The following is a 14,480-nucleotide window of genomic DNA, read 5'->3' on the forward strand; positions in this document are numbered from 1 at the left end:
TTATTGTCTGACAAGGCTAGAAGTCAGTATTTTAAAAGGTGAGAAAGAGCTGGGTTAGAAAGAAACTGATCGTTCATGATGAAGAGTGAGAAGTCAAATGTTGCTTACTAAGATGTCTTTTCATTTACTTTCCATGTTTTGGGCTTGTTTTCAGGCAAAAGGACTCCTGTGGAAAGTAGAACTGTTTGTTCATTTCTCAGAATGTGTTTCAGAGCTGATCAGTGGAACCTGACACTGCTGCCTGATGCTGAAAGGCCTGAAAAGGACCCACATCTCTGCGCACACTGCCCCTCCTGAAACCATGGTTGTCTCTTCAGTGTTGACTGTACCCCATACTGGGACATCCCACACAACATTTGTAATCTACGAAAACTCTGACATGAATGTTACTGTCCATCCACCATTCCAGCATCCCAGTGCTGGTTCACTGCTTAGGTACAGTTTTGAAAAAATGACTATAACTGGTTTGAGTTCCTTGGCAGTGAATAGTACAGCTGTGACCCCAATGGCAGCAGTTTTTAAGAGCCTAAACTTGCCTCTCCAGATCATACTTTCAGCTCTAATGATATTTATTCTGACTGTGTCTTTTCTTGGGAATTTGGTCGTTTGCCTCATGGTTTACCAAAAGGCTGCTATGCGATCTGCAATTAACATCCTCCTTGCCAGCCTGGCTTTTGCAGACATGTTATTGGCAGTGCTGAACATGCCCTTTGCATTGGTTACTATCCTTACAACCAGATGGATATTTGGGAAATTCTTCTGTAGGTTATCTGCTATGTTTTTCTGGTTGTTTGTCATAGAGGGAGTTGCTATCCTGCTCATAATTAGCATTGACAGGTTCCTCATCATAGTCCAGAGGCAGGATAAGCTAAATCCATACAGGGCTAAGGTTCTGATTGCCATTTCCTGGGCAACTTCTTTCTGTGTCTCTTTCCCTTTGGCTGTAGGAAATCCTGACCTGCAGATCCCTTCCCGAGCCCCCCAGTGTGTGTTTGGGTACACCACCAATCCAGGTTACCAGGCTTATGTGATTGTGATTTCGCTTGTTTCTTTCTTCATACCTTTCCTGGTGATACTGTATTCATTTATGGGCATCCTCAACACCCTCAGGCACAACGCCTTGAGGATCCACAGCTACCCCGAAGGAATGTGCCTCAGGCAGGCCAGCAAACTGGGTCTGATGAGTCTACAGAGACCCTTCCAGATGAGCATTGACATGGGCTTTAAAACACGTGCCTTTACCACCATTTTGATTCTCTTTGCTGTTTTCATCATCTGCTGGGCCCCGTTTACCACGTACAGTCTTGTGGCCACGTTCAGCAAGCACTTTTACTATAAGCACAACTTTTTTGAGATTAGCACCTGGCTACTCTGGCTTTGCTACCTCAAGTCTGCATTGAATCCACTGATCTACTACTGGAGGATTAAGAAATTCCATGATGCCTGCCTGGACATGATGCCCAAGTCCCTCAAGTTTTGGCCGCAGCTCCCTGCACACACAAGGCGACGGATTCGGCCTAGTGCTGTCTATGTATGTGGGGAGCATCGGACGGTGCTGTGAATATTGGAACTGTCCGACATTTGGGATGATGATTGTTCTTTATTGACAGAAACTTTTACATATGCCTTCTAAACTTACAGTTTTGTTTTTTTTAGCAGTGTGTATGTATATATGTGAGCATTGTAAAGAAAGAATGGTAAGTACTTAACAGTTGTGCAACCAAGGTTACACAGTAGGAAAGCTATCACAAATGTTACCTCTAGGGTTGGGTAAAAACACCTTGATTGATGGTGGGGAGGAAAAGTTTTTTGTCAGGTGACTGGGTTTTTTTTTTATTGTTGTTTTTTTTTTTTTGTTTTATTTTATTGTTTTGTTGAACCTACAGTTATCTTCACTTGTGGGTGTTTCATATGCTGCTCTGCTTGCTTGGTTGAATTATGTCAGTTCCTTTTTTTTTTCACTTCTTTATTACATGACATTTCTGCTCTTTGCTGTCACATTGGAGCCAAAAACACTCTTGTACTCCCATTGATAAATATTTAGTTTTATTTTAAAAATATTACCCAAGGAAATTAATGGTATTTTAAAGATCATAGCTATTTACTTTGGCACACTTTAAGAAACAATATATAAATTAATTGTCTTATTTCCTACAATTATTTTTATATCTGACATGCTGTGCTTCAGGAAACATGTGCATTACATTTCTAGGGAGGTGAGTTTTTTAAATGTTGTATCTGCTTGTACAGATTTAAAGGAGAACATAAAAATGTAGAAAGATTTCTAAGCACAGTAGTGAATCATCAGAACAATAGGGGAAAACTGAGACACAGCACCCATCCAGACCTCAAAGGGGAATAAGTGACGTGGGGAGCTGGCTGGTACGGGTGGTGGCAATTTCTTATACACAGATTCTCACCAAGTTGAGGGAAAGGGGGCTACTTTACAGACATCTACTGTGCACCACACATTGTGCATTACTTTGCCCTTATGGCATCCTGGCTGGTAGGTATTGTTTTTCCTCTTTAGAGACAAAGAAAGCAATTTCTCAGTGGGCCCAAGATCCTGTCTGGGTTAGTGTTCCACTTGGACTCCAAGCATCTATTGAGATCCTGAGGCTTCAGTTCTACTGTGCCACATAGACACCTCATTCATTTTAGATGGCTCATAGTCAAGAAGGAACTTTGCATATCCTTGAGATTTCTTTTTTTTTGTTGTTATTTATTTCCTTTGAGACAATATCTCATGTACCCCAGGCTGGCCTCCTGCTTGCTATGTAACCAAGGGTGACCTTGAATTCCTGACCTTGCCTCCACTATCTGAGTGCTGTGTTTATAGGCATGCACCACTACACACAATTTTTGCCATGCTGGAGATCGAACCTTGGGCTTTGTGCATGTTAGGCAAGCTCTGTACCAGTTGCTACATCCCAGCTTGCATGTCCTTGTTTTTAACCTAAAATCTTACTAGAAAATTGCTTTTATTACCAAAATAAATGTGAATATAATACAAAAAAGGTCTTGAGAACCAAAAAGAAAATATAAAATCACAGACACTTTTAAAATAATACCTAAAAAAAAATCTAAAGATAAAAATAAATATAGTTTAAAAATATGGTAATTTTTCCATTTCCAGAGCAAGTTACTAGCAGTCATTGATTAAAGACAACTGCATGTGGACCTTGCCTTTGAAGGGTTTGTAGTCATCCACTGTTAGTTCTGAGCCCTGTGAGCTGAGTGGCCTGTTCACCTGGGTGCTTGTCTGCTTGCGCTGGGGCTTGTGAGCCACACCCATAGCTGTGTCTCCCACATACAAGGGGAGATAAACCCTTCTCTGAGCCTGGAGCAAGGTCAGGTCTGGGATTTAAAATTCTTTTCTCTTGTCTCCCTGCCAAGAGTGGCTGAGATCTTATCCAACTCTCTCTGCTTTTCTCCATAGGAAAGCATAGTTATTTGAAAAGTCCAGCCAACTCCAGCATCAGCCTTTGGTCTCCAATATCTTTTGATATTTTAATTTGTTATTTTTTACATTGAATGTCTGAAGAGCTCCCGACATGCTATCAGGAGTTACAAAGCTGGAAGTTTGGTGTCAACAGAGACCTGGGAGACTGGCCTCAGGGAAGCTGTAGCCATGCTGAAGAGCTCCCAGGACTCAGCCCCATGGCCTGCCGTGTTAAGTTTGGATATATCACATGATAGCCACCTACCTCCTTAATTTCCAATTTATATTAACCACAGATAAAGCTAATTTTAATTTTGTTCACGGGACACAAGCTCTGTAGTAGGTACTAGTAAGCAGCACATTGAAATGCATTTTGCTTTCTGTTGTCAATATAGACTGGATTTTAAGCAGGTATTTATATGGGTATTAAAATTCAATTTTTAGGACAGATAGCACGATCTACATCATACACATTGATAGCGCTTGTGACTCCTTTTGTGGAGTAATTGAAACTGAGCTTTGTGTACTAGTGTCTGGCTTTATGAGCAGTTGAAGGCAGTTTATGCTGCTGAGTTGGCAGCTTTATTTGGTGAGAGCTCTGGAGAGCCTGCTGAGCCCGGATATACAGTGCTCTTGGGAGAGACTGAGCAGCCATTCTCTCTATACTGGATAATCTCCATCACATTACAGTTTACATATCATTTTGAACATTTTATTATATATATGTATATATATATAGATAGATAGATAGATAGATAGATAGATCTTTTGAAAGCTTTAGAAAAAATACTATGGTGCACCTTTGAGATACTTAGGTGCAAAATTGCATGTTGTATTCCCTCAAATTTTCTTTATGAGGGGAAAATACCACTACTAATTATTACTGATGCCTGACATGACTTGTTTTTTACTTCTGGCTAATAATTAAGGTGCATAAAATATTTGTGATTAAAAGGAAGAGTAGAAAGAAAGTTTAAAAATCAGCAGCTATGATATTTAAACTTTAATAGATGATCACATGTCCCCAGGGAAGGTGTTCCTGGGCCTACAGACTGTCTGTGGTTAGGCTGAGAATGTTTTACTGAGAAGTTTGAGAGATTCTGGTTAAGTTGATCTCTGGGGCACAATTCTTAGAAATACCCCTGGAAAAGATATATATCCACTGGATTGTCCCAAAATGGTTGTGTTTTGTTGGAAGCCATTTACCTCCTGGTGGTGAGGGTCTACACTGAGAGGAAATCCACATATCCTGTGCCTATCTGGTTGCCCTGTGTATTAGTGTGTATTTCCCAATTTTAACTGGCAGAATTCTAATAAATCATGCACTCACAGTTGAGCTCAGTAACTTTCCTTTTGGAACTGATGCTTTCTGGAGCCAGTTAGTCTAATGCTCCTCTCCTGGAGCCATCTCTTAGGATCCAGTTCCCCAGGACATCTCTGTAATTTCCTGAAGATCATGAAGGAAATATAAAGATTCATCTAATTCCTAGTGCTGTTTATGCCAGTTGTATTCAATGGAAGCATGAAGTAAAATAAAATAACATTTTAGCCTATGTATTTTTATTGCTGACAAAAATATTTAATTTCTTTGATCTTTTGTTTACATGAACGTATATATGACAGAAACATTTCTAATTGCTTGCCATTTTATTTTGCCATTGTTTTAGTTTAAGTTTAAAGAACTGCTAAGATGGAATTTATTTTCACAATCATAATCCTGCTAAACTGCCTTCACTGAAATGTCAATTTTACAATAATAAATGAAAATATCAAAGCACATGTTTGTTATTGCAAGTAAATGGTGATACATTTCTTAAATATCTATTGGTACTTGTCCTTTGTAATTAAAATTAATTTATTTTACAATGATACCTGATTTTTAATGAATAAAATCTTTGAATTTAGAGTTGTAATACTCAAATATAATGAATATTGTATTTGTGCACATTCCTATTACTGCCAAAAGAAGAGCTTTCAATAAGAAAATGAATAAATATTTAACATTTCTAAAGTAGAGGTTTGTTCATTTCATCTTAGAAAAATTGGTTGTGATTTTTCTGTTAAGTTAAAATGTGAGTTCAAATTTTGCTTCCTTTGGGTTCTTTGTTTTTAAATTTATTTTTATTAGATATGGGCATACTTAGTATGTAAACAACACATGTTGGTACCATCCTTTTCCCTTATCCCTGCCCCTTCTCTAAAGAGACCCTCCTCCTTGGGGATGCAGGTCAACCCAATGAGGATTGTGGGTCATGCTTTGTAGGGGCAGAAGTCAGTTATGGAGGAGAGGCAATGTCTCAGTGCAAAGTGTCCCAACTTGTGGCTCTAACAATCTTTCTGCCCCCTCTTCCACAAAATTCCCTGAGCCATGTTGGGTGCATTTTTAAGTCTACTTCAGTGATGGGCTCTTAAGAGCTTGTGGATCTCAGCTTTGGTAGGTATTGGGTGTCCCCAGTGTCTTATCTGTTTCACCCTTGTGTTGATAATCAGATTAACCAGGAAAGCAGCACTCTTGTTCATTTCCCTAATTCTTTTGTGGTTTTAGCTGGGGCTGGGGTGAAATGTGCTGGGTCGTTTATTTCCTCAGGTCCAGCTCCCACATGAAAAAGAGAAGCAAAGTCTCCAATGGAGAGTGAAGTCAGCTTAAATGGTATAACCATTATTAATTTAGAGAGAATTTAAAGAGTGTAGATCTTTTTATAGCCCGAGATTAGTGGGAGCTTGACATTGGACAGCAAAATCATTATTTGGATATGATTCTGACTTGTTTCCAAGTTCCAGATATGGTTTTCTTTCCACTGAGCCAATCAAAGAGCAGTTGGTTACCCACCCTGGTTGTGTGCCACTATTGCACTTATGTGAGCATCACATCAGGTTGTTTCCTTCTGAATAGCTAAGACTTTGAATTGTTCAGACAGATGTTGGCCACTTTCCCTCATTAGCTCATGTAGTGCATTCCAGCACTAGATGGGCTAATTTTCTGGGGCCTGGCTCTCTTCTGGATTCCAATCAGGTCTCTCTGTGGTCTGTGCTGACTGTGTATGCTGTATTCAGCATTAGGGTCTTACCATTAACCTCTCTTGGGTAATCAAGTGCTCTGTCCAAAGTCTGTCTTGTTTGTTCTGGGAGACCTTGTAGGTCTCTCCAATCAACAGCTCATTGTAGGTGTTAGCTGCATCCTGGTAAACGGAATTAAAGGCCAGCACCAAGGGAATAGGAAAAAGAAAAAGAAAAGAGAAATAGGAGAAATGTAAGGTTAGGTTTCATCTCACCCTGTCCAGGGCACTTGGATTCAGGTGTTCCCCTAAAGTCCTCTTAACTTCCAGGATATAGATTTCTATGGTACCAGTTCAATTTGGGTTCATTTTTCTGTCCCCCCCCCCAACTACTCTCCCCCAAAGCCCTGCCCTCCCTATTGTCAAAGCCTCGAGATGCCATTCATGTATATCAGCAAATCAGGCTAATCCAGGTTAGGAACCACAGATGAGTGAGATCATGCAATGATTTTCTTTCTGTGATCATGTGAGTTTACTTAGTATGATCTGTTCCAAGTTCAACCATTTTTCTACAACTTTAATTGTATCATTTTTTCTTCTTGCTGAGTAGAATTCCATTGTGTAGATATATCACATCTTGGTTATCCATTCTTCCAATGATGGTCACCTGGGTTGATTCCAGTTCTTAGCTATTATGAGTTGAGCAGCTATAAACATGGTTGAGCAAATATCTCTGAACTGAGGCTTGGAGCTTTTAGGGTAAATGCCCAGTAAGGGAAGAACAGGGTCTGTTGGTAACTATATTCATTCTTACCAGGAATCTCCCTACTGATTTCCATAGTGGTTGTAGCAGCTTACCTTCCCACCAATAGTGAATGAGTATTCCCAATTCTCCACATCCTCTCCAACATTTGTTTTCATTTGAATTTTTAATGTTTGCTATCCTTATTGGGGTAAGGTGGAATCTCATAGTTGTTTTAATTTGCATTTCCCTAATGGTTAAGGCTGTGGAGGATTTTTTTTCTTTTTTATAAAGATAAAGGATATGTTTGTATTTTATTTCAATCTGAAAACAATAATAATTTTAGTGCCTATGAACATCTATTAAAATTTTCCTAAAATAAAAGTTAGACATAATATTGAAGCAATTAAAGTTATACCCAAAGAATGATCATATGATATTATTTTGAGAAGCCCATGGAAGACACATGGTATAGCCCTGATGTTTCCAGATGAGAAAAAGTGTTCTTGTCAGAGTGAGAGGTCTTCTACTCCGGGACAGTCACATCCCCAACAAATAGCCCAGATAACTATTCAGGGACAAATGTAAGCTAACATTGTGAAATTCCACTTGTTCTGTGGAGTATTTTCTTAAGTGTGTGTTTGTCATTAGTAATTCATCCTCTGAGAACTCCCTATTCAGTTCTCTTTCCCACTTTTGGAGTGGGTTGTTTGAATTAAAAAAAAAAATTTATTGATTTAAGAGAGACAGACCAAGAAAGAAAGAAAGGGGGGGGGGGGGCGGAATATGGGTGTACCAGTATCTCCAGCCACTGAAAATGAACTCTAAATGTATTTGCCACCTTGTGCATCTGGTTTCCATGGATACTGGGGAATTGATCCTCAGACCCCACACTTAACCACTATGCTATCTCTCTAGCCTGTGTTTGGTTTTTTACTGTTTAGTTGTTTGAGTTCTTTGTAGAATCTAGATATTAGCTTCTGTTAGTGGTATCGCTGGTGAAGATTTTCTCCCATTCAGTGGGTAATGGCTCTGCTTATGGTATGTTTGTCTGTTTCCATCTTCTCAAGTCCTCCTTGGTTGCTTGGACTAGTACTTCAAGTACTATGTTGAAGAGTAGTGGTGAGAGTGGGCACCCCTCTCTTGTTCCCGATCTCAGTGGGAACTCCTTGAGTTTTTTCCCATGAAGTATCATTTGGACTTTTGGTGCTTTATATCTTGCCTTTATTGTGTTGAGATATAAACACTCCATGTGTATTCTTTGCAGCAATTTGATCATGAAGGGGTGTTGTATTTTGTCAAAGGCCTTCTCTGCATCAATTGAGATGATCATGTGGTTCTTCTGGTTAAGTTTATGTGTGTATTACATTGACCAATTTCTGTATGTTGAACCATCCCTGCATCCCTGGGATGAAGCCTACTTGATCAAGGTGGATTATGCTTTTGATTTGTTGCTGAATTTGGTTTGCTTGGATTTTGTTCAGAATATTTGCATCTAAGTTCATCAAGGATATAGGACTATAGTTTTCTTTCCATGTCACATCTCTGCTGGGTTTTGGTATTAAGGTGATGCTAACTTCATAAAAGGAGTTGGGGAGGATTCCCTGGTCTCTTAATTATGTGAAACAGTGTGAGAAAAATTGGTTTCAGTTCTTCAATGAAGGTTTGATAGAATTTGGCTGAGAAGCCATTTGGTCCTGGACGTTTCTTTTTGGGGAGGTTTTAATTAAGTTTTCAATCTCCATGGATATGATAGGTTTGTTTTGGAGATTAATCTACTTGGCATTTAGTTGTGATAGGTGGTATGTGTCTAGGAATTCACCCATTTCTTCCAGATTATTCTATTTTGTGGAGTAGAGGTTTTGGAAGTATGCCCTTACGATTCTTTCAATTTCATTGACGTCTGTTGTGATCTCTCCTTTTTCATTTCTGATTTTGTTAATTTGAGACCTCTCTCTCTCTTTCTCTTTTCTTGTCTTTCTTCATCAAGTTGGTCAGGGGTTTGCCAATCTTGTTTATTTTTTCAAAGACCAGCTCTTTGTTTCATTGATTTTTAAAAATTGTTTACTTAGTTTTCAATTCATTAATTTCTGCTCTAATCTTGATTATTTCTTGTCGTCTAGAGCTCTTTGGGTTGTATTCTTGTTTTTCCAGTGCCTTTTGGTTTACATTTAAGTTACTAATTTGGGATCTCTCTATCTTTGTTTTGAAGGCATTTAGTGCTATGAATTATCCCCTTAGGACTGCCTCTGTTGTGTCTCATAAGTTTTTGGTAGGTTGTGCTTTCATTTTCATTCAATTCCAGGAATTTTATAATTTCTCTTTTGATTTCTTCCATGACCCATTCATTGTTTAAAAGTGTGTTATTTAGTGTCCAGGAGCTGGTGGAGTTCTTGATGTGTCTCTTGTGTTATTTTCTAGCTTTTAAGCATTGTGATCTGACATGATGCAGGAAATTATTTCAATTTTCTTGACTTTATAGAGGAATGTTTTATGGCCTAATATATAGTCAGTTTTGGAGAAGGTTCCATGATCTGGTGAGAAGAATGTGCATTCTGTAGAGTTGGGGTGGACAGTTCTGTAGATGTTCATTAGGTCTAGTTAATGTATATTGTTGAGCTCTATTATTTCCCAGTTGATTTTCTGCTTGGATAATCTGTATATTGATGGAGTATTGAAGTCTCTGACTATGATGGTGTTTGTGTTTATTTCTGTATTATTGCCAAGTAGATTTTGTTTTATAAATTGTGGTGCACCTGTGTTGGGTGCATATGTATTGATAATTTTGATGTGCTCATGGTGGATCATTCCATTGATGAGAAAGAAGTGGCTTTCTTTGTCCTTTTTTTTTTTTTGATTACTTTTGCTTTGAAGTCTATTTTATCAGATATTTATAAAGCAACACTCACTTGTTTTTTATTTCCATTTACTTGAGATACCATTTTCCAACCTTTCACCCTGAGGAAGTGTCTGTTTAGTGATGACGTGCGTTTCTTGAAGACAACAGATAGAAGGGTCCAGTTTTTTGATCTACCCTGATAACTTGTGTCTTTTGATGAGTAAATTAATACCATTAATATTTAAGGTTATTACTGTGAGGTTTGAATTAATCCATGCCATAATGAGGTATTATATCTGGTTTCGTGCTTGCTTGTGTTTTGTACTGTGTTGAGCTTGGTCTATATTTGGTTATTGTAATCTTCTTGTTGGCTCTTCAGATTGATTGTTTGACTGTTCTGTGTGGAGTAGTCCCTCAAGTATTCTCTGTAGGTTTGACTTTGTAGTCATATAATCATAGAGTTGATTTTTTTCCTGGAAAGTTTCTTTCACCATCTTTTATGAGGGATACTTTTGCTGGATAGAGTAGCTTCTGTTGGAAGCCATAGTTTTTTAGACTCTGATGTCTTCCCTTACTGGCCCTTCTTGCTTTCAAGGTTTCAAGGATCTGACATCATTCTAATGGAATTACCTTTGTATATACTGTGTTGTTTCTCTCGTGCTGCTTTTAACAGTCTGTTTTCACTGTTAAGAGTTTTAAGTATGATGTGCCTTGGGGAGTTTCTTCTTTGGTCCTGTCTGTTTGGTGTTCTATGGCCTTGTATCTGATGGGCCTCTCTTTTTAGAGATTCAGAAAATTTTCTTGAATAATTTTGTTAAATATCTTCTATATGTCTCTGACCTGGATTTTCTCTCCTTCTGGTATACCCATAATCCAAATTTTTGGTCATTTTAGGATATCACACAGTTTCCTTATACTCTGTTCACATGATTTTTTGAACTTAGCAAAGGTTTTGGCCTTCTGATCAATTTCTTCTGTCTTCCAGGTTAGAGGTTCTGTCTTCCACATGTGTTGGTGAAGGGTTCTAGAGAGGTTTTTTATAATTTCTATTTGATTTTTGTTTTCTGCTGTGTTATTTTGCATCATGTCCTTCTCTTTTTTGAGGTATGATTTCAGTTCTGATTTTCTTGATGCTTCCTGGAATTCATTCTTGCATTTAATCAAGTCTTCTTTAAGCTTAATCAACCAGTTGTTGAGATCTTCCATTTCCTGTCTCACCTTCAATTCATTCATACCTCTTTTGAGAGTTCTAACATTTTCTTCCATTCAAGTTATGCCTACTGTCAAAAAATGAATGCTGTAAGGTGATTCTGTTCAATTTTATTGATACAATTGTTGGTTTTTTGATAGTTTGCTGCCAGTTTAGTGATTCTTTTGATCAGGGTCTCATTGGTTGTTGTGTTTTCATTTTGGGAATGAATTTCTATTGCTTTCCATATGATTTCATTGGAGGCTTCCATTGTAGGATGAGGATTCCTTGGTGGAGATCTCTCAGTTTTCTGACTTTTGTTGGTTTTTTGTGTGTTGTTGTCTACTCATTTTAGGCCAACTTTTTATTTTATTGAGGAGGGAGCAAGTTTTTGTCTTTTGGTCATGTACCCTCTGACTTCAGTGAATAGGGATGTTGTTACACAGTGGCCAGTGAGGATACCAGAGCAAAAGGCCTGATTCCACAGATCACACAGGGACCAGGCTTCCCCAAGCAAGGCACACTGGGACCTACCAGGACCAGGAGACTGGGAAGAGCCAGGGATCAGGGATCTGGCCTACTCACTCCATGCCATGTCCACCTGCACAGTTGGGCATGCAGAGTACCCAGACTAGGGTGCTGGGAGGAGCCTGGAAATGGGTCTAGCCTACTCACTCCAACCTGAGCCCACCCGCCCACACACAGTCCAGAGCAGGAAACCTGGACCAGAGAACTGAGAGAATCCATGAAAGGGGTTTGGCCTACTCACTTTGTGCCCACCCACACACCCTGGCTTCTTGCTTTTAAATTAGCTCTCAGATCTGGTTAGATCTCAGATGTAACTATGTCTAGTTTTAGATATTCTCTGAGTAGTTCAGGATGAAATAAACTTGGCAAAAGACTGTGGCCTTAAATGGATAAAGTGCTTTTTTAAAAAAAAAAATTATTTATTTATTTATTTGAGAGCGACAGACACAGAGAGAAAGACAGATAGAGGGAGAGAGAGAGAATGGGTGTGCCAGTTTTTTTAAAATTTATTTATTTGAGAGCGACAGACACAGAGAGAAAGACAGATAGAGGGAGAGAGAAAGAATGGGCGCGCCTGGATAAAGTGCTTTCTATGCAATCGTGAGGACTGTAATTTGGGTCCCTAACATGCATATAAATGCAGAGAAGGCATGGCAGTCGACCTGTCATTCTAGCACTGGGGAGATGGAGACAACATCCCTGAGACAAGGCGGCTAACTCCATTAGCAGAATTGGCTCTGGATTTAAGTGAGAGACCTTGCTTCAGTATATTAAGTGGAAAGACATGGAGGAAGGCAGTACCTCGACATGCACCTACACATGTTACCCACATGCATACATACATACATGTGCACATACCACATGCATATACAGATACCAAAAAGTGAGAAATAGTTGTAGAAGATTTTGTTATGAAAATTTGACTGCAGTGTCATTTAAAATTGACAGTTGGTAAAGTGGTGAGAATGCTTCTACTTGGATGAAATGATTTCATGCTATAATTGTGTTTCTAAAGTCCATAGGAAGTACTTACTTGAAAATAAATTTGTTTTCTACCAATTGACATGAGGGTTGGGGAATTGAACCTGGGTCCTTTGGCTTTGGAGGGAAATGCCTTAAGCCATCCCTCTAGCCCTATTTCTTCCTTTAAAAATATATTTGAGAGAGAGAGAAAGAGAGAATGGATACACCAGGGCCTTCAGTTGCTCCTAATGAACTCCAGATGCATGTACCTCCTTGTGTGCACATGCAACACTGTGCGCTTGCATCACTGTGCATCTGCCTTACGTGGGACCTGGAAATTTGAACATGAGTTCTTAGGTTTTGCAGGCAAGCACCTTAACCACTAAGCCATCTCTCCAGTACCCTATTTCTTTCTTTTAAAAAAAATATGTATTGATTTGCATGTTTGTGAGAGAGGGACTTACCAGGGTCTCATGCCTCTGCATTTGCATTTGGTTTTCCATGGGTGGCTGAGGAAATTGAATCCAGGCCAGTGGGCTATGCAAGCAAGTATATTTAGCCACATAGCCATCTCCCCAGCCACTATATTTATTCCTTTAAGATTCCAAAAGAAGGATGCTTTGTACCCTCAGTGTTCCTCTGGAACAGACAGATAAGACACATACAGCAAAACAGCAATCTGCTATGCTGGAAGCTGCTCACATTTGATAGAAACGAATCTGTATGGAATTGTTTCTATCTGAAATATCAAAGTGTTCTTAATTAGATTTAATTCAAAATGAAAAAAAGTTTCATGGCCAAATGGAACAAGATTTAATCAGAAAACCCACCACAGTAGGAGATTAAATGACTTATTGCAGAAAATAAGTTTAGTTATAGTTTACACAACTATAAGGCTGGACAGGCAAATCTGAAGGGCAGCATGTACTTTAGGGGAAAGCTGAAGGTGTCCACAGGTGGGAATTTGTTCTCTCTAAGAAGCCTTGCTGTCATTTTGATGACCTTTCACAAAATTGAATCAGGCTTACCCACATTATTCAGGCTAATCTCCCACATTTACTGTGGATCAATTGTGGTTTAATCACATCTATAACACACCTCCACAGTCACATCTGGAAAAGTATTGATGGAATAATAGGACTGGCCAAACAAGAATGACTCATCAAGACTAACACAGTGACAAGTCTCCAAAAAGTCTTAGGGTGCCACAGGTAGGGTACAAAAAGTCCTATCACCAAAATCTCAACATTGCCTACAAGGGAGACTAATAAAATAACCAAGTCAGCCTTGTTGCTGAGGATGGATATAGTTCTATGTTTTATTCAAATTTGTAAACTCACAGGGTATCTTTGACTTTATTTTGGAATTTCTTAAAAGGGACTTACAGTTGATCAGATGATTGTGTAAGCTGATATCTTTTCTATATAAGCTCTCTCTATGCATGTATATGTATACTAATATTTTAAAGAATTTGAAAGCATTTATAGTTATTGTAATACCAACATAAGCCATAAAAATTCAACAATAATGGTAACAATAGGTGCCTTTTTTTGTCAAACTATACAATATTTATTTTAATCTGTAGCATTTCTCCTTTGCTAACCAAAGAAGGTGTTCCCAAGAGATCCAGTAACTGCCAAATGTTTTTGGTAATTTTGGGTGTCAGGCCTAATGCAAAAGTTCAAAATACTGTGCTTTCAAAAATCATATAGGGTGATTATTACTGTCTGTACATTAGAAATAATAATAGCACCAAAGTATATAATCAGAATTGTAGCTAT

At 38.6% G+C, this 14,480-nt stretch overlaps 1 protein-coding gene across 8 annotated transcripts in view; it reads left to right on the top strand.

Annotated features, from left to right (window-relative positions):
- Gpr63 (G protein-coupled receptor 63) overlaps positions 1-14,480 on the top strand; it is a 144,105-nt gene that overhangs the window by 57,161 nt on the left and 72,464 nt on the right. For 4 of the 8 annotated variants that reach the window (XM_045153976.1, XM_045153977.1, XM_045153975.1 and 1 more), the window contains exon 2: positions 155-1,820. The exons of 3 other annotated variants lie outside the window; for them this stretch is intronic. In XM_045153976.1, coding sequence (XP_045009911.1) covers positions 245-1,561 — 1,317 coding nt within the window. In that variant the 5' untranslated portion in view covers positions 155-244 and the 3' untranslated portion in view covers positions 1,562-1,820. Of the gene's footprint in view, positions 1-154; positions 1,821-3,439; positions 5,306-14,480 lie in introns of those variants that run through there. One more of the 8 variants, XR_006638087.1, reaches the window with a different exon arrangement.

Source organism: Jaculus jaculus, chromosome 7, assembly GCF_020740685.1.
Source record: "Jaculus jaculus isolate mJacJac1 chromosome 7, mJacJac1.mat.Y.cur, whole genome shotgun sequence".
NCBI lineage: Eukaryota > Metazoa > Chordata > Mammalia > Rodentia > Dipodidae > Jaculus > Jaculus jaculus.